At 39.8% G+C, this 24,433-nt stretch overlaps 1 protein-coding gene across 4 annotated transcripts; it reads right to left on the bottom strand.

Moving 5' to 3' along the window:
• Positions 1-3,083: 3,083 nt before the first annotated feature.
• Positions 3,084-22,545, bottom strand: colec11 (collectin sub-family member 11). 4 transcript variants are annotated; one of them, XM_062040471.1, is made up of 7 exons: positions 22,453-22,545; positions 21,886-22,051; positions 21,753-21,824; positions 18,382-18,453; positions 14,796-14,900; positions 13,555-13,650; positions 3,084-5,479 (listed from the first exon to the last, which is right to left on the bottom strand). In XM_062040471.1, the coding sequence occupies exons 2-7, from the start codon at positions 22,022-22,024 to the stop codon at positions 5,070-5,072; spliced, it is 894 nt and encodes a 297-aa protein (XP_061896455.1). In that variant the 5' UTR covers positions 22,025-22,051; positions 22,453-22,545; the 3' UTR covers positions 3,084-5,069. The 4 variants fall into 4 exon arrangements, with proteins under 4 accessions (XP_061896455.1, XP_061896456.1, XP_061896457.1 ...); XM_062040472.1 differs by having other exon boundaries at positions 3,084-5,461; XM_062040473.1 differs by having other exon boundaries at positions 14,796-14,849.
• Between the last annotated feature and the right edge of the window lie 1,888 nt (positions 22,546-24,433).

The following is a 24,433-nucleotide window of genomic DNA, read 5'->3' as shown; positions in this document are numbered from 1 at the left end:
TGAGATGAAAACAGAGCTATTTCGTATTGACTTCAATGGTGTCCGAATACTTCCGTTTCAATGATTGACGTCACGCGCATACGTCAACCCTCAGAGGCGTTTCGAACCGGAAGTTTAGCGGGAAATTTAAAATTGCACTTTATAAGTTAAACCGGCCGTATTGGCATGTGTTGCAATGTTAAGATTTCATCATTGATATATAAACTATCAGACTGCGTGGTCGGCAGTAGTGGCTTTCAGTAGGCCTTTAAAGAAACACAGTAATTCATTATACCAGTGGTCCTCAAACATTTTTCACCAAGTACAACCTCAGTACTTGGTCCTCCAAGTACCACCATAGTGACCAACATTAAAATACAGTAGCCCAGTAGGCTTAAGTATGTTATGTCTGGACTAAAGGGGAGGTGACGGCTCAGACACCAGGGGGCAGTATATACAAAGATGTATTATAAATTAAGTATATATATATATATAATAAGACAATAATAATATTAACCAAATGGAAATAGTGTGACAAAATCCAAGAGTGTGTATGGTGTAAGACTATGTGTAGTATTTATCTGGAACGTTTTACCGTAAATTTTGGAGGTGCGTGTTGGGAGGAGCGGTACGTGCTGTCAAACAAGGGGCAAGGCAGGCAGGGATGTCCAAGGGCGGAAGCGTGGTCGAGAGGCAGGACCGAGTCGTCGTAGTCCGGGGGCGAGCGAGGAGTCGAGAACCAGGAAGCGCGGGGGAAGCAGGGAAGATCCGGGAGCACAAGACGCACAGCTTGACTCGGGGATGCACACAGGGAACTGTGGGGATGAGGGAGGACACGACAATCAACGCAGGGAAAGCACAGAGAGGACAGATAGAGCATAAAACGAGAGTTGCGTCAAGCATCAGATCATAGCTTACTGAACACCAACAGGAGTTTATATTCCGGCCCGGCATGCCAAATTGTCCAGGTTTATGTAGGCAGCTTCTTCATTACAGGCAGGTGTGCCGATTGCCGGTAATTGATTGCAGCTGGCGGAAGCTGCAGGGCGGAGACGCGCGCCGCGCGTCCCTGGATGTGCGCCGTGGCCGTGGGCGTGTCCCGAGGTGCTTGCAGTGCGCCCAGGCCGTGACAAAGTATTCATTAAAAACAAGGCAAACGTATTATTTAACTGTATTTAATATTGTTGGCCACTGTAACATTAGACACAGTTTGAACAGTAATACTGTGTTTGAATATAGGAAAATAAAACACTGTACTTTAATCAAATGTTTCTTTGGCGCACAACTAGATGGAGCCCACGTACCACAGGCTTATACAGTAAATACAGTAGAACTTTTCATTAGGGTAGACCAGGGGTCGGTAACCCGCGGCTCGCTCAGCTGCATACTTGCCGACCCCCAGATTTTCCCAGGAGACTTGTGGATCTCAGTGCCTCTCTTAGTAAACTGCAAGGGCCATTGTAATCCTATTTTCACTCTAATTACTAAATTAAGGGCATGCCCTAAATGCACTGCAGCAATTGTCCTCTAGCATTTACGAACAGCGTGCCAGTCCAGCCACATGTTGTATGTAGCTTTTACTTGCACATGTAGGAGACAGCAAAGCATACTTACTCATCAGCCACACAGCTTACACTGACGGTAGCCGTATAAAACAACTTTAACACTGTTTCGTTACAAATATGCGCCACACTGTGAACCCACACCAAAAAAGAATGAAAAACACATTTCTGGAGAACATCCGCACCGTAACACAACATAAACACAACACAACCAATACCCAGAATCCCATGCAGCCCTAACTCTTCCGGTCTAGATTATACACCCCTGCTACCACCAAACCCCCCCACACATCAACCCTCCCCCCCTCCGTGTGTCGGTTGAGCGGAAGAGTTAGGGCTGCATGGGATTCTGGGTATTTGTTGTGTTGTGTTTTTGTTGTGTTACAGTGCATATGTTCTCCAGAAATTTGTTTGTCATTCTTTTTTGGTGTCGGTTCAAAGTGTGGCGCATATTTGTAACGTAACAGTGTTAAAGTTGTTTTTGTACGGCTACCGTCAGTGTAAGCTGTGTGGCTGTTGAAGTAGTACGCCTTGCTGTCACTTACGTAAGCAAGTTGAAGCTGCATTCTACATGTGGTTGAGCAGGTACACTGTTAGGGCTGACTGTAGAGGGCGCCAAAAGCAGTGCCATCACGCCCTGATTTTCGGGAGTCTCCCGAAAATAATGAGGGGGTTGTCAAGTATGACGCTATTCATTCAAAACTCGCGGGCCGCCCTAACATCAAATTTCCATATTAAGGTGCGTGCGGTTCGTGTGTCTGAGACCCCTGGTTAACATAGCACAAAGTAATTTAAGCTTTGTATGCGGTGTTTTTCATTTTAAATTTAATTTTTTTTTTCGTGGCTCCCATTATTTTCTTTAAGTTGTGAAACTTGCCAAAATGGCTCTTTGAGTGGTAAAGGTTGCCGACCCCTGGGGTAGACGTAAATGATAATATACATATACTTTATTGTTAATTGTTGTAAATAAGTAAAAAAATAAACTGTAAATCCTACAAAAACACATAATCCATAATCAAGCTACGGACAAAAATCATCTGCTCACTTTTGCACGAACACGGTTGAGTGTTTTGCTCTTTTTTTGTCTTTTTATTATTTTATTTTTTTCAAAATGCATGTTCATAAGTCACAAAAAGAGCTGAGTTCAGTTAACAACAGAAAGCTTGATGATGTGCAAATGTTCTTTTTTGGGGGGGCTTTTTAATGGATTTTCTTTTTTGTTTTTTTGCAGCATAACAAGTAAGAAGAGAAGAACAATATACACCCAATATTACATGCAGTAAGCAGACTCATGTTCAAAATAAACAATATAATGTACATATATATATATATATATATATATATATATATATATATATATATATATATATATATATATATATATATATATATATATATATATACTGCTCCCCTCACCTCCCAGGAGGTGGACCAAGGGGATGGGTCAAATGCAGAGACTAATTTCACCACACCTAATGTGTGTGTGTGACTATACTATATATATGTATATATAGATATATATTTATATATATATACTGTTGCTGTTGTTTGTCCATTGTCACTGTAATAAGCTTTGTCACTTTTTAACCATCATTCATTATTCAAGTTACGGTTGACTGTTTTATTGTTTCCAGGGTCTTAATTTTAATCATTCTCTCCAAGATTTTGCAGCCTTTTTTTGTGATTGCCGCGGCCTAAATTGCCAGAATTTGCGGCTCTTTTTTTCAAAAAGTTGCGGCAAAAGTTTTTATGTTTTGAGGCTTATTTTAACAAAAAAAAACATTGAATGAAAGTGATTTTATTAATTTGTTATCAATGTTTTAAGTGTTCTTGTAGCCTTCACCTCAACATTGGAGAACAAATGCGCTATTGATGTTTTACTTGTTTTATACCGCAGATCTAAAATGGCAGTAAAAGCCCTTACTCAGAGCTCATTGTCAAATTACTCATCCACAAGACATTATCTGTGTATGTTTTACACTGTACAAAAAAGTGTTAGTCCAAACATTAATTTTTGTTCCAAAACATACCCCCCATGTTTAGAACTGTTGAGAGCGATCTATAGCAGTATTTTTTGTTGATAAATGAAAGACAATGAGAGATTATTATCACATGTTAACATCTGTAACATGTAAATGATGCCTCCTCGCTCAGTCCGCATTGCAAAAGACAATCCGTTGTTACCCCGGATCAGTAAAGCTTAAATATGTAAATTAGTAAGTAATTGTTTATATAATACAATACCCGGAAGGCTTAGCGTCGTAGACAGAAACCAAAAGTAGATCTGGGGCCGTACTTATCAAGCTTCTTAGAGTGCCATTTTACACTTAAGTCCTGAGAATTTGCGAAATTTAGTCCTACTCTCAAACTTAAGAATAAAAGCTTTTTATCAACGTTCTTAAGTCTAAGAATCACTCCTACGCTCCACGATATTTAAGAGACCTTCAGAGGTGTTTTAAGTGGTTAGGAGTTGCCAGCAGGGGATGGCACTGAGGCGAGAGAGACGTGCGCGAACGTTCAGGGAGCGGAACGATGTCCTGGATTTGTTGACGAGGAGCTGATCAAACGGTATCGTTTAGACAGAGCGGGTATTATTTTTGTCACAGATTTAATACTTTTCGATTCCTTGTTGATTTCTGCATGTGGCTGCAGTGGGCTAGTATATATAGAGCCACCCACACAAGTTTCAAATTAGTTGCCTAATTAATGAATTGGAAAGAAAATGTTATGAGAGTAGCGTATGTGTGTGGCCGTGAGGTGAGTGACGTCAGTGAGTGTGTGGGCGAGAGAAGAGAGGGAGCGGTAGCGTGAGTGCCGCCGGGGACTAGTTTGTTTTGTATTATTTTGTAGTGTATTGTCAAAATATACACTCCCATTGTCCACTTAAATATTTCCAAGATATTTCTTTATTCTTAGACAACGGATTCCCTTCCGTGATTGGTCATTTCTATGGACACAGAAATGACGTCACCTAAAATTCCGTTTACGGCACATAGTAATGTCGTAATTCAGCTCTGAGTGTGACACTTAAGATTCAGTCCTACACTTCGCTGAAAGTGTGAGTAAGACGCTTGATAACTAACTTTTAAGTGCAGCTTTCAGCGAAGAATGTATTTACTCTTAAGTCAACTCTTAGCAGACTTCTTAGGAGTAATTCTAAGAAGCTTGATAAGTACCTGTTAACAGTAAAACATGGTTTATTGTTACATTTTAATAGGCAGCTGATTATCTGTTAACATCTTGTTGTACAGTTAATACATGTATTTCCAATGGTGACAGCTTGACCCTGGAACAGACATTTTTTTTTGTTTTCTACTATGTCTATAGGAAAATGACAAGCAGTCGCTCACATTCACTGTTATCTAATCTTATAGACTTAATCAGTAACATGAAGGTTGTTAACGAACTAATCATTTGTTTAAAGAACAGGCATCTAAATGGACGTCCTTATTACAAAGTGATTGGACTGTTGCATCAGTCTGCCATTGAAAACTTGGTCATGTCCATTTTAGCCAATACAGCCTGAACTCATACAGAGTCCTTGTCAAATTCACAAACAAAATACATGGTCGGGTGGCAGGATACGTCGGTCCACTCGCCCGAGGCCACCATCTCAACACAGTCCTCGTCATCGTAAGCATTATTGGGCTCCCCGTTTCTCCATCTGCTGAATGTGGACATGGGAGAGCGATCCACATGGATGAAAACTCCTTCCACGTCCAGGTCGTGAATGCCAATGTAGACTCTGCCCAGGCCCGCCTCTGTAATGTACCCCGCCAGGGCTGAGTTGGCTCCTTCATCCTTGGGCATGGCCAGGTGCCCTCCCCTCGCCTGGCAGTAGAGCTCGGCATCGGTGTATCGTTTCTCTTCCTTCACCAACAGATAGACTTTACTGTCTCTCTCTTTTATGCCAGCGACAGCTGCAGGGGAGGGCAGTGCTGAAAAATGAGCACTTGGATTTCTGTAAATTTAACATTGACATTCCCAGCATTTGGCAGCAGGCTTGTGGAAAATTCCAAATGTGGAATACCAATTCAAATAATTTGAAGAATTGGAATTTGAATTGAATCGGGTCCACCACATAGGATGTTAAAGCGGAATTACAGGAAGTGGAATTAGATTCATTGTCGTTTAGAAAAAGTCTTTATAGACAACGGTAAGAATTTGTCACGTTTGAAGAAGGTTTTTAACTTAGGGATCACCTTACAGTGTCGCCGGGCCCCGCACGGTCCATCCACCATCCCCCGCCATCATGCACCAAGTCATACCCCGGAAAGATTTACTTTACCCCGGCTGTACGGAAAAAGAAACCTGCCCTTTCAGCCAAGCCTCCCCTTGCTTGAGCAACCCTCATGGTCCGGCATCACAGTCTGGATCACGACCCCTGGACAGGGCCGACTTAAACTAAGGGGGCCCCAGGAGCTGTGGGGGTTTTGGGCACCCCCTCCAATACCCAACCCCCCACCGCCCCCATACACACACACCACACCCAAACCTCAACACCCCCCAACAAAAACACAGTTTGAAAAAAATAAATCATTATTTTACTCAACAGAACAATGTACTTAAAGCACTTATCAATCAATCAATCAAAGATTATTTATAAAGCCCTAAATCACGAGTGTCTCAAAAGGCTGCTGATGCATTTACAAAATGATTATGCTATGATCTAAAATATTGGTCAAAAGTGTCCAAATATATATTGTACCAATAAATGTGAGGATTTTTGCATGTAATTAAAGGCCTATTGAAATTATTTTTTTTATTATTTAAACGGGGATAGCAGATCCATTCTATGTGTCATACTTGATCATTTTGCGATATTGCCATATTTTTGCTGAAAGGATTTAGTAGAGAACATCGACGATAAAGTTTGCAACTTTTGGTCGCTGATAAAAAAAAAGCCTTGCCTGTACCGGAAGTAGCGTGACGTCGCAGTTTGAAGGGCTCCTCACATTTCCCCATTGTTTACACCAGCAGCAAGAGCGATTCGGACCGAGAAAGCGACGATTACCCCATTAATTTGAGCTAGGATGAAAGATTCGTTGATGAGGAACGTGAGAGTGAAGGACTAGAGTGCAGTGCAGGACATATCTTTTTTCGCTCTGATCATAGGTAAAAGGGCTCATTGGATTCCACACTTTCTCCTTTTTCTATTGTGGATCACGGATTTGTATTTTAAACCACCTCGGATACTATATCCTCTTGAAAATGAGAGTCGAGAACGCGAAATGGACATTCAAAGTGACTTTTATCTCCACGACAATACATCGGTGAAGCACTTTAGCTACAGAGCTAACATGATAGCATCGTGCTTAAATGCAGATAGAAACAAAATAAATAAGCTCCTGACTGGAAGGATAGACAGAAGATCAACAATACTACTATTAGGAGACACCGAACCAAACACTGGACCTGTAACTACACAGTTAATGCTGTGCCGCCTGTTGAAGCCTAGCAATGCTGTTGCTAACGACGCCATTGAAGCTAACTTAGCTACGGGACCTCGTCAGAGCTATGATAAAAACATTAGCGCTCCACCTACGCCAGCCCTCATCTGCTCATCAACACCCGTGCTCACCTGCGTTCCAGCGATCGACGGTGCGACGAAGGACTTCCCCCGATCATCAATGCGGTCAGCGGCTAGCGTCGGATAGCGCATCTGCTATCCAAGTCAAAGTCCTCCTGGTTGTGTTGCTGCAGCCAGCCGCTAATACACCGATCCCACCTACAGCTTTCTTCTTTGCTGTCTCCATTGTTCATTAAACAAATTGCAAAAGATTCACCAACACTGATGTCCAGAATACTGTGGAATTTTGCGATGAAAACAGAGCTGTTTGTATTGGGATACAATGTGTCCCAATACTTCCGTTTCAACCATTGACGTCACGCGCATACGTCATCATACATAGACGTTTTCAACCGGAAGTTTCGCGGGAAATTTAAAATTGCACTTTATAAGTTAACCCGGCCGTATTGGCATGTGTTGCAATGTTAAGATTTCATCATTGATGTATAAACTATCAGACTGCGTGGTCGGTAGTAGTGGGTTTCAGTAGGCCTTTAAGAAACATTTTATAAAATTGTATTGACCACAAAAAGCACACACTCTGTGGCGGTTAAATAAGTGTAAAAGGTAAAAGATGAAATTTAAAGCAAAACAAAAAAAACTGAATTGCATTGTTTTTTTTAATATTGTTATTGTTATTGTATTGTTATTACTATTATTATTATTTTACTTGTTGTGGTTTGTACGTACTAAATTACATCTGGTTGTTTTTTTGTTTTTTTTAACATATTTAAAGTTGACTTTTGCAAAAATATCACCCATTCTACAAATAATTTAGCATTCCGTCACGTGACTTTTAAACAGAAGTAAACAAAGTTGTGGGCCACCAAACCAATATGGCTACTCGTGTGCAGCAAATAGAGTGCAAACTGAGTAAGCTAGGGGCCGAGGTCTTGCCACTAAAAGCATATAAGAGCAAAAAATGTAACTAACCAATGGAGTAGATCCCTACACTTTAAAAAAAAAAAGATTTGTCGAGTGATATCAAGTATTATCCAGCGGTTGCGTTCCCAGACATGTCGAACAATCTGGTGCGCCAGACGTAATTCTGCACGACAAAACAGATGGAAAAGCATGGAGGGCTACAACTTCTTTGTGAGTCGCGGGGTCAAGGAAATTGGTATCAAGACTCTCCCGGATAAATCATGCATCATTTTCGCTCAAGTAAGGTTGCATTTCATGATTTAACTTCGCGTCTACAGCCATGGGGTGGCATGGCGTGGTGGGTAGAGCAGCCGTGCCAGAAGGTTGCAGGTTCACTCCCCACCTCTTGCCATCCAGATCACTGCCTTTGTGTCCTTGGGCAGGACACTTTACCCTTACCCCCGGTGCCACCCACACTGATGAATGATGATAGTCGGAGGGGCAGTATGCGTGAACCGGCAGCCACGCTTCTGTCAGTTTACCTCAGGGAAGCTGTGGCTGCAAATGTAGCTTACCACCACCAGGTGTGACTGAATGATGGGTTCTCACTTCTCTGTGAAGCACTTTGAGTGTCTAGAAAAGCGCTATATAAATCTAATCCATTTGTATTATTATTCCATTATGTATGTTGCTGTTGCACGAGAATGTGTGATGTTCCCCGTCTTTATCAAAATATAACTATTGATGTCAACATTGTGTACGTTCTGAAAGCTTCATTTATGATTGCTGCCTTCGGTAAGAGCTCAAATCTTTTAGGTTTTGCTTTCTTGTATTTAGACTCGCCGAGTCGGTGCTTTGCGAAACATTTGTATACATCTCCTTCTCCACGGGTGCATGCACATATGTTGGAGTGCTATCCATTGTGGACAGACAAAGGCCGAGCAGTGCAGATTTAGCGAGTGCTGCGCGCCCCGGCAACAGCAATCGACTTTTGGCAGGGAATCAATTTTTGGTACAACAGTGCCTCCAATCTGGCATATGGCCTGCAGCATGCTCCTATAGCTTGATGTTCACCTTGTCCTAGTCCCTTGATGTACTTTTAACAGCAAAATACACAATACTGGACTTGGACCTCATTCTTCCATGAACAATTCATTAATTTCCACCATCATCACTAACAAAGATCGATGCAGATCACACACAAAAAACACTGTAAATATCAATAACCTTAAAGGCCTACTGAAACCCACTACTACCGACCACGCAGTCTGATAGTTTATACATCAATGATGAAATCTTAACATTGCAACACATGCCAATACGGCCGGGTTAACTTATAAAGTGCAATTTAAAATTTCCCGGGAAACTTCCGGTTGAAAACGTCTAGACATGATGACGTTTGCGTGTGTCGTCAATGGTTGAAGCGGAAGTATTGGGACACATTGTATCCCAATACAAAAAGCTCTGTTTTCATCGCAAAATTCTACAGTATTCTGGACATCTGTGTTGGTGAATCTTTTGCAATTTGTTTAATGAACAATGGAGACTGCAAAGAAAAAGTTGTAGGTGGGATCGGTGTATTAGCGGCTGGTTGCAGCAACACAACCAAGAGGACTTTGAGTTGGATAGCAGACGCGCTATCCGACGCTAGCCGCCGACCGCATCGATGATCGGGTGAAGTCCTTCGTCGCGCCGTCGATCGCTGGAACGCAGGTGAGCACGGGTGTTGATGAGCAGATGAGGGCTGGCGTAGGTGCATAGCTAATGTTTTTAGCATAGCTCTGTGAGGTCCCGTAGCTAAGTTAGCTTCAATGGCGTCGTTAGCAACAGCATTGTTAAGCTTCGCCAGGCTGGAAAGTATTAACCGTGTAGTTACAGGTCCAGGGTTTAATGGTATTGTTGATCTTTTGTCTATCCTTCCAGTCAGGGGCTTATTTCTTTTGTTTCTATCTGCAGTTAAGCCCGATGCTATCACGTTAGCTCCATAGCTAAAGTGGTTCACCGATGTATTGTTGTGGAGATAAAAGTCACTGTGAATGTCTATTTCGCGTTCTCGACTCTCATTTTCAAGAGGATATAGTATCCGAGGTGGTTTCAAATACAAATCCGTGATCCACAATAGAAAAAGGAGAAAGTGTGGAATCCAATGAGCCCTTGTACCTAAGTTACGGTCAGAGCGAAAAAAGAAAGTCATGCACTGCACTCTAGTCATTCACTCTCACGTTACTCATCCACAAATCTTTCATCCTCGCTCAAATTAATGGGGTAATCGTCGCTTTCTCGCTCCGAATCGCTCTTGCTGCTGGTATAAACAATGGGGAAATGTGAGGCGCCCTTCAACCTGCGACATCACGCTACTTCCGGTACAGGCAAGGCTTTTTTTTTTATCAGAGACCAAAAGTTGCGAACTTTATCGTCGATGTTCTCTACTAAATCCTTTCAGCAAAAATATGGCAATATTGCAAAATGATCAAGTATGACACATTGAATGGATCTGCTATCCCCGTTTAAATAAAAAAAATTCATTTAAGTAGGCCTTTAAACCACTTCCAAAACAGCACTCCCCATTTGTTACAGTCACAAATATTACTTTTAAGATGGCACTTTTAGATATTCGTTCTCTGGTCAATATGTATTTTATTATTATCGATTGGATTTTAGACCACAAACTAGACTGCTTGCTTGTAATTAAGGTATGGCTGGGTACAGATGCACCAGTCTATCCAATTTTGCTTTTTCAGTCAAAAGTGGTAGGAAGCTAAGTAAAGTAAAGTACCACTGATAGTTACACACACACTGGGTGTGGTGAAATTAACCTCTGCATTTGACCCATCCCCTTGTTTCACCCCCTGGGATGTGAGGGGAGCAGTGAGCAGCAACGGTGGCCGCACTCGGGAATCATTTTAGTGATTTAAGCGCCAATTCCAGCCCTTGATGCTGAGTGCCAAGCAGGAAGGTAATGGGTCCCATTTTTCTAGTCTTTGGAACGACTCTAACTCACAACCTACCGATCTCAGGGCGGACACTCTTGGCACATCATCAATAACCACACATTGTTTAACATCAAAACAGATTGTATTTGATCACTATACCACTTTTAAATATCATACAATTGTTTTAGCAGCACCCCAGTTGTGTGCACTGTTTATAGCCCACCAAAAAAAATGCTTTTATGAATGTTTTTATCAATCATCCACTCAACATATAATATGATCATTTCAGCTGGCAATTTTAATATAAAGGCTGATAATGTTTTAGATTTAGACCCTGTTTTAAGGGGATTTTGAAATATGGTAGATTTTATGGATTTTACCCAACATGTCACATGCACCTGGGGATAGGTTGATTGGCAACACTAAATTGGCCCTAGTGTGTGAATGTGAGTGTGAATGTTGTCTGTCTATCTGTATTGGCCCTGCGATGAGGTGGCGACTTGTCCAGGGTGTACCCCGCGTTCCGCCCGAATGCAGCTGAGTTAGGCTCCAGCACCCCCCGCAACCTCGAAAGGGACAAGTGGTAGAAAATGGATGGATGGATGGATGTCACACAGCCGACTCACAATAGATGACACACTCTGGATTTGGTCATTACTGCATGCTCTTTTAAGCCGTCTGAGATCCAGAAGCTTAACTCCTTGCTTCATTGCTTAGTGCACATAAAACAATGGCCAAGCGATAACTCTCTACAGCTCAATCCAGACAAACTAGAAACGCTGGTTATTGCACCTGATGGTTCAATTCCAGGGATTAAACACTACTTGGGTGATTTAGGACAGTCTACTAAGCCAAGCCTCAGGATCTTGGGAGTTATCGTTGACAAAGACATGTCATTAGTGCAGCATTGTAAGCAGCTGATTATTTTATCTAAAGGAACATCTCTAAACTTCAGAAAATGGTGTCACAGAAGGATCTGGAGTTTATCATTCACGCTTTTGTGTCCCCATGTTTAGACGACTGTAAGTCTGTTTTCATTTCATTTCATTTATTATATACAAACCCCGTTTCCATATGAGTTGGGAAATTGTGTTAAGATTAAAGATTAAAGTACCAATGATTGTCACACACACACTAGATGTGGTGAAATTTGTCCTCTGCATTTGACCCATCCCCTTGGGGAGCAGTGGGCAGAGATGTAAATATAAACGGAATACAACGATTTTCAAATCCTTTTCAACCCATATTCAATTGAATGCACTACAAAGACAAGATATTTGATGTTCAAACTCATAAACTTTATCCATCTTAGATGAGCTCAGGCCCAGCGAAGCCGATGGCGTTTCTGGGTGTTGTTGATAAACGGTTTTCGCCTTGCATAGGAGAGTTTAACTTGCACTTACAGATGTAGCGACCAACTGTAGGTACTGACAGTGGGTTTCTGAAGTGTTCCTGAGCACATGTGGTGATATCCTTTACACACTGATGTCTCTTGTTGATGCAGTACAGCCTGAGGGATCGAAGGTCACAGGCTTAGCTGCTTACGTGCAGTGATTTCTCCAGATTCTCTGAACCCTTTGATAATATTACGGACAGTAGATGGTGAAATCCCTAAATTCCTTGCAATAGCTGGTTGAGAAAGGCTTTTCTTAAACTGTTCAACAATTTGCTCACGCATTTGTTGACAAAGTGGTGACCCTCGCCCCATCCTTGTTTGTGAATGACTGAGAATTTCATGGAATCTACTTTTATACCCAATCATGGCACCCACCTGTTCCCAATTTGCCTGTTCACCTGTGGGATGTTCCAAATAAGTGTTTGATGAGCATTCCTCAACTTTATCAGTATTTATTGCCACCTTTCCCAACTTCTTTGTCACGTGTTGCTGGCATTAAATTATAAAGTTAATGATTATTTGCAAAAAAAAAAAGTTTATCAGTTTGAACATCGAATATGTTGTCTTTGTAGCATATTCAACTGAATATGGGTTGAAAATTATTTGCAAATCATTGTATTCCGTTTACAATACATCTAACACAATTTCCCAACTCATATGGAAACAGGGTTGTTTTCTTCATATATTTTACTTATATGTTATCCTTTATTCCTACTCATGGTTCTTACTACTTTACACGTTTTATTATTTTTACTTTCTAGTGAGCCCTATTCAATGTTATTTATCAAGCCTGAAACTGTTTTGCGCCTATACCGAGCATGTGATGAGTGAAACTGCAAACTGGCACAGTTACACACAAATGGCAGTCGCCGTCATTGTGAGGAGGCAATCAATGCGAAGACACATGATGGAGAATCTTTTGTCCGTGTTAATATTTGTAAATATTTGGACTGACCAGTTTCGATCGCTTCAATGCCCTAAGAATATAATGACCCAGGTGAATGAGAATATTTACAGGCATGCTGAATTGTGCTTCCTTAAATTTGAATTGGAATTGCCATTCTACTTCCTGTTTGCAACTTCAATTCAAATCCACTTTAAATATATATAAATGAGTTGGATTTTGGGAGATATTATCAATTCTATTCAGAATTTTGCACAAGCCTGATTTGCAGGTCTTCAAGGGTGACAAGCATAAAAATGAAAGGAAGCTTTAAGGACTAACATACAGTATAAAAGATAAGATCTTACCATTTTTGATGAACTTCAATTCAGAAGATAGCTGGGCCACAATGTTGTCCATTTCCCCAATCATCTTTCTTATAGGTGAGCACTCACATGGGACGCCTCGTGACGTCACGTAATAATTAGGGGTGTCCAAGGCCGATATTGATATGAGCAAAAAAAAAAACAAGTATCTGATTATATCAGCATATATTTAAAATTTCTAATATAAGTTAATCAGTTAATATCTAAAATTCCTTCAATAAGCACACAAATGTTCTTGTATTTTAGTAGAGGCAAACTTAGTACACTTTAGGTCAGGGGTTCTTAACCTTTTGGACCTCAGGGCCCAAGTTTTCCACTACAGAGGTGCGAGGGGAACACTCAAATATTAACACCAAATCAGTAATCTTACTCTTGATTTTAATCAACAATTATAACTAATTTAATAGTACCGGTAGTTAAAAATAAGAAATATGTTTCTTAAATAAACTGTCAATAAAATTTAAGTGCAAATATAAATAGAGCTTCACCGCTTTTGTCATAATTTTTGTGCTTAAGAATCTTTCTCTATGACCTAAGCTCCAGACTTCGTCTGCTTGTTTGATATTGTCATTACTGCCACAAGTGGTGGAAAAATGTATTACAACTGAGTACCACTGTGACCCATACAAAGCCCAGCTGAGAAACAGATTTTTTTGGCTTCCCTCTAGGGGTCAATGGGTTAAGAAACACCACTTTAGGCTACTAGGAGTGTGCAGCTCCACAACAGCTAAGCACACAATAGCACACAAACTACAAATACGCAACAAGTGTTCTTAATTGAACAATGTTGCAGTCTAAAACGCAACGTTTGTCAATACAAAACAAGTATCAAATAATAACAGTTGCATGTTAATTACAGATACAATGTATTTGAAAGTATTTAGTGACCAACGTGTCTTAGCTTTTAGCTTACTGCTTAATGATCTTACCTTATAATTGTGGCTACTATGAGGTTTCAAAAAAGCAATTACCACTCCACTTCAACTTAAAGACTGCAAAAGTCCATTGCAGACAGTTAATGAATTGGTTATTGTTTTTCATACCTACCATTGTTCTCTCTCTGTCTGTTTTTACTTGATCAAGCCTTTTTTAACACTCCACTCTATGATTCGTGCTGATATCATGTCAGATAAATATCAGTACTCAAGTTGTATCTGGACACCTCTAGTAATCCTCACTAATAACATGTTTTATAAACGTAATATGATAGTAAGGTGTGTCACCTGGCTCTCCATCTGGGCCTTTTGGTCCTGGATCCCCCATGTCTCCTTTTTCACCTGGGGAAAATATTCCTGGTGAAAACTGGAGACTCTTACGGCACAACGAATCTTAAAAGCCATACAAAAAAACAGGTTGAACAGGTATCATGCAGGATGTCATACAGCTTCGTGAGCATCTTAAGCATGGTTTTACAAATATGAGGTTGGGACCCTACACGGGTCGGGTGTCTTTTTTTATTTGGATCACTAATTGTAACATGCTAAATTTTTGTTATCTATCCATTTTCTACCGCTTGTCCCTTTTGGGGTCACTGGAGCCTATCTCAGCTGCATTCGGGCGGTAGGCAGAGTGCAGCCTGGACAAGTCGCCACCTCATCACAGTCAATTTTTGTATAGTACACAGTTTTTGATTCATGTTTGTTATTTGGTGCTTAAAAAAAACATTAACTCCATGATTATGGTTTGCTGTTTATTTGGCAATTGTGTTGTTTTTGTGATGCTACTGCAGACACGCACTGGTGATGGCAAAGGGGATAAATGTGATCATAACCATAGAACCAGAAATGTAACTTATTTCTATTGTGTCAAAAGTGGTGCAGCAACAATACGGCAAAATGTGAATAAAAACCAAAAGCATGCGTTTGGCTTTAACATGAAGAGACTTAACTCTTAGGCTCACACATAACCATCATTCGGTTGTTCATCATGGCGTCACATGTTCGCCTTCTTCGTGTGTCCTCAAAGCTATAGTAAGCACGTAATTTACGTGCTTTAGTATGTACCGTATTTTCCGCACCATAAGCCGCACCTAAAAACCACAATTTTTGTCAAAAGCAGACAGTGCGGCTAATAACCCGGTGCGCCTTATATATGGATTAATATTCATATTTATTTTCATAAGGTTTAGGTCTCGCAACTACGGTAAACAGCCGCTATCTTTTTTCCCCGTAAAAGAGGAAGCGCTTCTTCTTCTGCGGTAAGCAACCGCCAAGGTGAGCACCCGCCCCCGTAGAAGAAGAAGCTCGCGGATATTTAATTTCATTTGTGTGTTTCTGTAAAGACAACAAAATGTCTCCTACTAAGAGACACGCGTACAAGGTTCCACTGACTTTTGATATTCACGTGAACCGCACTGTGGATACAACGGGAACACGTACGGTGAATATTCGCACCACAGGGAATGAGAAGTCGTCCTACTGTGGTTCTAGCTAGCCATGCTAACGGCCAGAAACTTCCGCCCACGGTGATATTCAAAAGGAAGACCTTGCCAAAAGAGAACTTTCCAGCCGGCGTCATCATAAAAGCTAACTCGAAGGGATGGATTGATGAAGAAAAGATGAGCGAGTGGTTGATAGACGTTTACAAGAAGACACCGGGTGACTTTTTTCACGCAGCGCCGTCCCTGTTGATCTACGACTGCATGCGCGTCCACATCATCGATGGTGTCAAAAAACAAGTGAAGCACACCGAAGAAGAATAATTCGAGGGATTTGTAGATGAGTAATAACTTCAGAAAGTAAGCTTTAAATGTTTATTTTGTGTGTTGTGTGACACTAACGTATGAGCAACGTTGAGTTATTGATGTTGCTATTGCTCTGCACTATTTTGAGTGTTACTATTTTTGTGATTGCACATTTGCACATTACATTTTGGGAGTGAACAGAGTTGTTAGAACACTGGTTTGTAATATATTATTAAAGTTTGACTGACCTATCTGACTGTTTTGTTGACATTCCCTTTAGCGTAGCGTAGGTGCGGCTAATAGGTAAACAAAGTTTTGAAATATGCCGTTCATTAAACGTGCGGCTAATAACACGGGGCGCCTTATGGTGCGGAAAATACGGTAGTTTTATTAGGAAGCGGTTAACTTATTTTTACACTTGTATGACAGTTAAAAATGCTGAAAAAGCTATATTCCTTCACATTGTATAGAATAATCTGATTTTACAGTAAAAAAAAAAACTGGCGGCTTAGTCACCATAATTGTACAGTAAAATCAACTGTGTTTTTTTGCACTGAATTACTGCAAATTGAAAACAAGTACCACAGTTATTTTTACGGTAAAAATCTGGCGACTGAGCTGCCACCTTTTTACTGCAAAATCTCCAGTCTGTGTTTTTACAGTGCATTACTATAAACGGAAAAACGGTACCATTTCACATTAAATGTATGGCGACTGAGCTGCCAGTTTTTTACTGTAAAGTCTACAGTTGTTTTTACAGTTTATTACTCTAAATGTAAAAACAGTACCACCCTTATTTTAACAGTACAATTCTGGTGACTGAGCTGCTAGTATTTTAAAATAAAATCTGACTTTTTTTTAATGAGCACTGAAAAAAATGTTTTACATTTTATGGGAAAAAACTGACAGCTCAGTAGCTAGACTTTTACCGTAAAGTTTACAATGGTTTGTACACTGAATTACTGTAAAAAAAAAACAAAAAAAAAAAAACTCTGTACCAGTGGTTTTTATACGGTAACATTCTGGCGAATAAGTTGCCAGTTTTATACTGTAGAATCTACGGCAGTATTTTTTTACAGTGCATTACTGTAAATGGAAAAACGGTACTACTTGTATTTTTATTTATTAAAATTGTGGCCGCTAAGGTGTCAGTTGTTTATTGTAAAATCTATGACCATTGTTTTACAGTGCATTGCTGTAAATGAAAAAAACAGTACCACACTTATTTTTACAGTAAGCTGCCAGTATTTTACCGTAAAATCTATAGGGTTTTTTTTTACAGTAAAAAAGTGGCAGCTCAGTCGCCAGGATTTTACTGTAAAGTTTACAACAGTTTGTACACCGAATTATTATTAATAAAAAATGGCATTCTGGCATCTGAATTGTCAGTTTTATACTGTAAAATCTACGGCTGATGTTTTTACAGTGCATTACTGTATATGGAAAAACGGTACCACTTTTATTTTTATATTAAAATCGTAGCAACTGAGCTATCTGTCCGTTTTTTTTCCTGTAAACTCTATGGCCTTTGTTTTTACAGTGCATTACTGTAAATGGAAAAACTGTACCACTTTTATTTTACATTAAAATTATGGCGATTGAGCTGCCAGTTTTTTACCGTAAAATCTAAAGATTTGTTAATAGTAAATGTAGATTTACGGTAATAAAAAAAAGTGGCAGTTCAGTCGCCAGAACTTTACTATAAAATTTACAATGGTTTGTCTTTTATCGTAAAATCTATGGTCGATGTTTTACAGTGCATTCCTGTAAATCAAAAAACAGTACCGCTCTTATTTTTACAGTAAAATTATGGCAACTGAGCTACCAGTTTGTTACCGTAAAATCTACTGACCTTTTCTTTTTTTTACAGTGGAGCAAGACACTAACATACGTCAAAGGGTGAGGGGTTTTATCTTATTTTAGTTTGATTTAGTGCTATTATACAAGGGTTAAATTATTTTTGCACTTACTGAAATGTTATTTAAAACATTCATACACAGTAATAGCTGGAAATACAAACAAATTGGATATACTTCAGGGCCATGCAATAGATTGTGGAACTTTTAGAGTTCCATAGATAAGATGTACAGTTGTTAAAAAAAAAAAAAAACATTCTTTATACTTACCTTTTATTCCACTTGGGCCCACCTTTCCGTAACGTCCCATAATGCCTTTCTGTCCTTGAAGCCCAGGTTGCCCTGAAAAGTGTGTTATAAAAGTATTTATTGCTAGGGGTACAACTTTTTCACTTCCAATACAATGCCCATATTGAAGCCTTCAGTTTCAGCTGATGCAGATAGTGATCCGTTATAATATCAGCACAAATCATACATAATTTTATTATTATGTTGTGTGGAATGTTAGAAAAAGCTTGATCAAGTATTTAAGCATTGATCAAACAGAAAACAATGGTATGTTATAGTCTTATAAAGTATGGGAAAATTGACAATAAAGAATCTTGGAAATCTTTGAGATTTGAGGGACGGCGTGGCGAAGTTGGTAGAGTGGCTGTGTCAGCAATCGGAGGGTTGCTGGTTACTGGGGTTCAATCCCCACCTTCTACCATCCTAGTCACGTCCGTTGTGTCCTTGGGCAAGACACTTCACCCTTTGCCTCTGATGGCTGCTGGTTAGCGCCTTGCATGGCAGCTCCCGCCATCAGTGTGTGAATGGGTGTGTGAATGGGTGAATGTGGAAATAGTGTCAAAGCGCTTTGAGTACCTTGAAGGTAGAAAAGCGCTATACATGTATAACCCATTTATCATTTATATGAAAAACACTAATTCATTTATAATTCAACTGCTTGGATTGGATTCATGCCGTCTTTAATTAAAGTACCAGTAGAGTGGAAAAAACAAGTTTACTTTATATGCTTATTTGTGTTTTATTGTATCTATTAAACCATATCCAATTGTATTTACAATATGCAAAGTATGTGAAAACACTGTTTAAACATTACAAAATGCCACAAATTCAGTCAGCCATTTTGAATATTCCGCTCCGAAAACCTTTGGTTATTTTCGAAGATTGACATCACTGGAGTAACGCTTCTGCACTCTACCATATTATCAGATCAGTCATACTGGAAATACGCAAACAATTGGAAAGAGATGTGCTGTTTATCTGTCACAATCCTTATGTAGGACAAGAACACATATGCTTGGCGTTTTTTATGCATTCGAAATCGAAAATAAATAGCTAATAATTGAGTCAACAGATCGAGGGTCCTCTGTTGCGCTCATTATACCCTCTATAAAAACATCCAGAAAGCACCAACAATACTCCATTTACATGGCGTGACCTGAAAATGGACCAAATATGAGTGATATTGGTATTATAAGCGCCAATGCAGACGGACTATTTTAGCAGGGCATCGATAGCAATGAGCTAAAGTTAGCATACGCTGGTACTGTTGACACACTATAAGCCAGCGACTGCTTCTACTTTGTCTCAAACTTGCTAAAACTTAACTCTACACTAAAAGTCATGCATCTCTTATCTGACAGACAAATGTTGCCATGGGCCCACAGGTTGGTCGTCTTTCACATCCCATGGAGAAAAAGACCCCAAAAGATGCTTCCTGCAGGAACTTTTTTAACCCTTTGTGAGGATTGTGAATATTTTTCATCCAAGCGGAATTATGTGAGCGTCCCATCGGTCGACATCCCAGCTTGAGTGGAAATAATATTACTAAATATTTTTAAATGTATGGTTTGTATGTTTAGCACCTCGGAATGCAGAGGATGCTAGTGTCACAATAAAGCTGCATCCGCCAGATAGCAGTCGGCTTCTAAAACTTATTGATCATCCTCTTTGTGTTCGGGCTCAAAAATAGAAGTTCCTGGATCATAATTCTTCCCAAAGTAATCGTTGTTGGATCTCACAAAGTCTGCTGGATTAGCGTTGTTGTTAATGGGGAAGGGATCTTCGGTTCCTAGCACAACGTCAAGCGATCACGTCACTGGCTTTCTCACTATCGTCTCAAAATGGCTCGGAAATCTACAGTTTGATACTATTTTGATCATATATATTTATTCGCAAACTTTGGAAGTCTTTTGGTGACATAAATCATATATGTGCGGTAATAGCTTCAATATAGAGGCAACTTGTTTTTCCACTCTACTGATACTTTAAGTTGAAGTGAAGAAGATGCCTCGTGGCTACAATATTCTATTAGATTAAGATCATGACACAGTACGTTGAATGATACGAACACGTTTGTTACTGGATACTTTCTAATATGCTTCCATCCATCCATTTTCTACCGCTTGTCCCCTTTGGGGTCAGGGGGGGTGCTGGAGCCTATCTCAGCTGCATTCGGGCGGAAGGCGGGGTACACCCTGGACAAGTCACCACCTCATCGCCGGGCCAACACAGATAGACAGACAACATTCACACTCACATTCACACACTAGGGACCAATTTAGTGTTGCCAATCAACCTATACCCAGGTGCATGTCTTTGGAGGTGGGAGGAAGCCGGAGTACCCGGAGGGAACCCATGCAGTCACGGGGAGAACATGCAAACTCCACACAGAAAGATCCCGAGCCCGGGATTGAACTCAGGACTACTCAGGACATTCGTATTGTGAGGCACATGCACTAACCCCTGTGTCACCGTGCTGCATATGCTACTGCAACGATAATGATTTGATACTTGCTCATATTGATAAATATTGTGGTTTAGACCGCAATATTGTTTGATTAAGGAAACTTATTAAGTATGTCTAGTTTGTGTGCTATTATGTGCTTAGTTGTTGTGCAGCTGTACCTTGTGTACCTTTTTTTAATTTGACAAAAACAAAGGAAAAAACCAACCTTGTCTGCTTATTGGAAGACATTTAGATGTTAACTAGTGGTTAGAGTGTCCGCCCTGAGATCGGTAGGTTGTGAGTTCAAACCCCGGCCGAGTCATAGCTTAGACTATAAAAATGGGACCCATTGCCTCCCTGCTTGGCATTCAGCATCAAGGGTTGGAATTGCGGGTTAAATAACCAAAATGATTCCCGGGCGTGGCCACCGCTGCTGCTCACTGCTCCCCTCACCTCCCAGGGGGTGAACAAGGGGATGGGTCAAATGCAGAGGACAAATTTCACCACACCTAGTGTGTGCGTGTGACAATCATTGGTACTTTAACTTTAACTTAACTGGGTGTCCACCTTTGCACAAGTACACTGATTGATATCCGATCGAGTTTGTTCCAATTTGTCGAAGAAAATGTATACTTATGCAACGCGCATTAATGTGTGTAACTATTTTGCACTCTCTCCACTTCTCATTAAGGCCTTCAGTAAACACATGTCTACAGCTGTGAATGCTGCAAATCATTCCTCTTCCAACCTCTCAGGCTAATATAAACACTCGGTCAGCTCTGATTAGCTCAGTAGTGGCGGCACATTATCAGCCCCTAGCAATGTGAGCTTTACCCTAGTTTTTTTTTTTTTTTGGAGTATCCATACGATATAATTTACAACTTTGTTAATAAATATATAATTATACCAATTTCCCCTGGAGGGCCAACTCTCCCTGGTCTCCCGGGGGATCCCTTTGGTCCTTTCTCTCCTGGTTCTCCTTGAAAAAGAAATTGACCCTTTATCCATGTTTAATTTGTTTCGTCATATCTTAGTCATACCTTTGAGTCCTGGGACAAGAATCTGGACAGTACAGGTCTCGTCTGTTAACTGCTGTCCATCGGATGCATGCAATGTCAATAAAGTCAGCACATACATAAGGAGGAAGGATTGCATGTTGTGTTTCTGTCCTTGCATCATTCTGCAGGTACTATTGTATTTATTAGGCTGGACAGATGAAAAGAAAGGAGTTAGAGATGTATGTATCATTCAATAAACCGCAAACATATCAAATTCAGTCATTGTTACATTAGTAAATCTGCACAAGAGCTGGTACAAGAGCTGCTTTCTGTCTTTACAAAAACAATTGTAATATTCCCATTGATAAACAATGAACCTAACTCAAATAATAGTAATATAGAATTCATTTAAAAGTGTAATATATTAATATAAATCTAATAAAAAAACAAATAATACAAATTCTAAATATACACACCAGCGGGCATTCCTTAACACAGCAGAAGAAAATGGATGGATGGCAAATAAACAAAACAAAACAAATATCTAAAAATAAAATATATTTTATCATCACAGCAGGTATTGGGCGTGTTTATTTTTGCATGGCTCACCTGTAGATGGATTTCAAAGCAGAGAGTCCAAACAGTTTGGCAGAAACTGGTCAGCCTGAAATGAAATGAAGGAGTTTCTGATGGTTGCGTTCCTTCGCAAGCACCAAAGAATGCTGGGGTTTGGACATCCATAAACACTGATAGCGTGGGGGCCTTGAAGATAATTGGCTGGGAAAGTTGCTGAGTGATTGACAAGGGGACGAAGGAGAAGACTCGGAGCAGGGAGGTGGCAACCGATAGATACACACATAGAAATTAAAATTTTGTCGCAATGAAAAGCACATTTACCAGGAAGTCTTTTCAAATCATGCGTTCGTTACGTCTCGTCTCGATTACTGTAACGTGTTATTTTCGTGTCTCCCTATGTCTAGCATTAAAAGATTACAGTTGGTACAAAGTGTGGCTGCTTGACTTTTGACAAGAACAAGAAAGTTTGATCATATTACGCCTATACTGGCTCACCTGCACTGGCTTCCTGTGCACTTAAGATGCGACTTTAAGGTTTTACTACTTACGTATAAAATACTAAACGGTTTAGCTCCATCCTATCTTGCTGATTGTATTGTACCATATGTCCCGGCAAGAAATCTGCGTTCTAAGAACTCCAGTTTATTAGTAATGATGTTTATTTTTAAGGCCAAAAACAGATATTCACTTAGTATTACTTTCTTTAAAACATTTATTCAGTATTTTCTAACTTTAGAAAGTTACATGGTTGAAAACGATAATGATGCCAAAAAACATTAAAAAAAAGATGAGAAGTCCTCAAAGGCTTATTTTGAAAGTATAATTATGTTTATAGATTATATGATATCTGTTGTTGTGTTCCCTAATTTGAGTGACCTGGACATAATCTGGACTGTACATAAATGCTTATTTTTTAAATGTAATTTTGTTTATAAATTATATGCAATCTGTTGTGTTCCCTAATTTTTTTCTGTGTACATGAATGAAGGTGTGTGTTGCTGAGTCCGACTTGGACATTATCTGGACTGGGCCTGGTTTAAAAAACCCTTTAAACAAATCTAATTTCATTGACAACCTGGTCTGTTGCAGATAAGGCCCTTTTTTAAAAAATAAAATAAAATAAGATAAATAAATAAAAAACATTTTCTTGGATAAAAAAGAAAGTAAAACAATATAAAAATAATTACATAAAAAATAGTAATTAATGAAAATGTTAGTGGACCAGCAGCCTATACAATCATGTGTGCTGCAGGGACTGTGTCCCTTGCAGATGTGTTGTCTATGTTGTGGGAACCAGAATATTGGTAGCAGAAAGAAATAACCCATTTTGTGTTAGTGGGTGTGGATGAGTGTGCATGGGGGAGGTTGTTTGGGTTGATGCACTGATTGAAAGTGTATCTTGTGTTTTTTCTATGTAGATTTAATTTTTTAAAAAATGTAAAAAAAAAAAAAAAAAAAAAAAAAAATTATTTTTTTTATTTTTATTATTATTTTTTTTAGAACAGGCCCACGGGCGACTCATCTGGTCCTTACGGGCGACCTGGTGCCCGCGGGCACCGCGTTGGTGACCCCTGTTCTAGAGCATCACATTTGTGGGGTCAATTAAACGCTCAAAACGGCCAGAAAAAGAGAACTTTCATCTGAAACTCGACAGTCTATTCTTGTTCTTAGAAATGAAGGCTATTCCACAAAATTGTTTGGGTGACCCCAAACTTTTGAACGGTAGTGTATGTATGGCAGAAGGTCAGAAACGTGTGGTCAGGACAGAGCCTCAGTTGTTTTGATGAAAAATTTTAAAAACAAAAAATAATCAATCAAATGAATATTAAAATTTGTTCATTAAACTGTGTTATACATGTATTTTCTGTGTGATTAAAATCTTGTCTGTGCAGGAAGCTGATGGCAGGCTGCAGCAATAGACATTCTTGTCTGCTGAGTGCGAACTCAAAGACTTACCAGTCTTAGAGTGTGCCATGTCCTTAGTGCACTGAATGACTACATCATTAGCTGCGTT

The sequence above is a fragment of the Entelurus aequoreus genome, linkage group LG03 (genome assembly GCF_033978785.1).
Source record: "Entelurus aequoreus isolate RoL-2023_Sb linkage group LG03, RoL_Eaeq_v1.1, whole genome shotgun sequence".
NCBI lineage: Eukaryota > Metazoa > Chordata > Actinopteri > Syngnathiformes > Syngnathidae > Entelurus > Entelurus aequoreus.
Note: the sequence above shows the minus strand (reverse complement) of the source record. Positions and strands in the feature narration are given on the sequence as shown.

Coding starts and splice junctions, on each gene's coding strand:
- colec11 (XM_062040471.1), bottom strand. CDS start 22,024: ATGATGCAAGGACAGAAACACAACATGCAATCCTTCCTCCTTATGTAT. Junction 21,825..21,885: donor TCTTGTCCCAGGACTCAAAG/GTATGACTAAGA, acceptor TTCTTTTTCAAG/GAGAACCAGGAGAGAAAGGA. Junction 18,454..21,752: donor TGGCCCTCCAGGGGAAATTG/GTATAATTATAT, acceptor CACACTTTTCAG/GGCAACCTGGGCTTCAAGGA.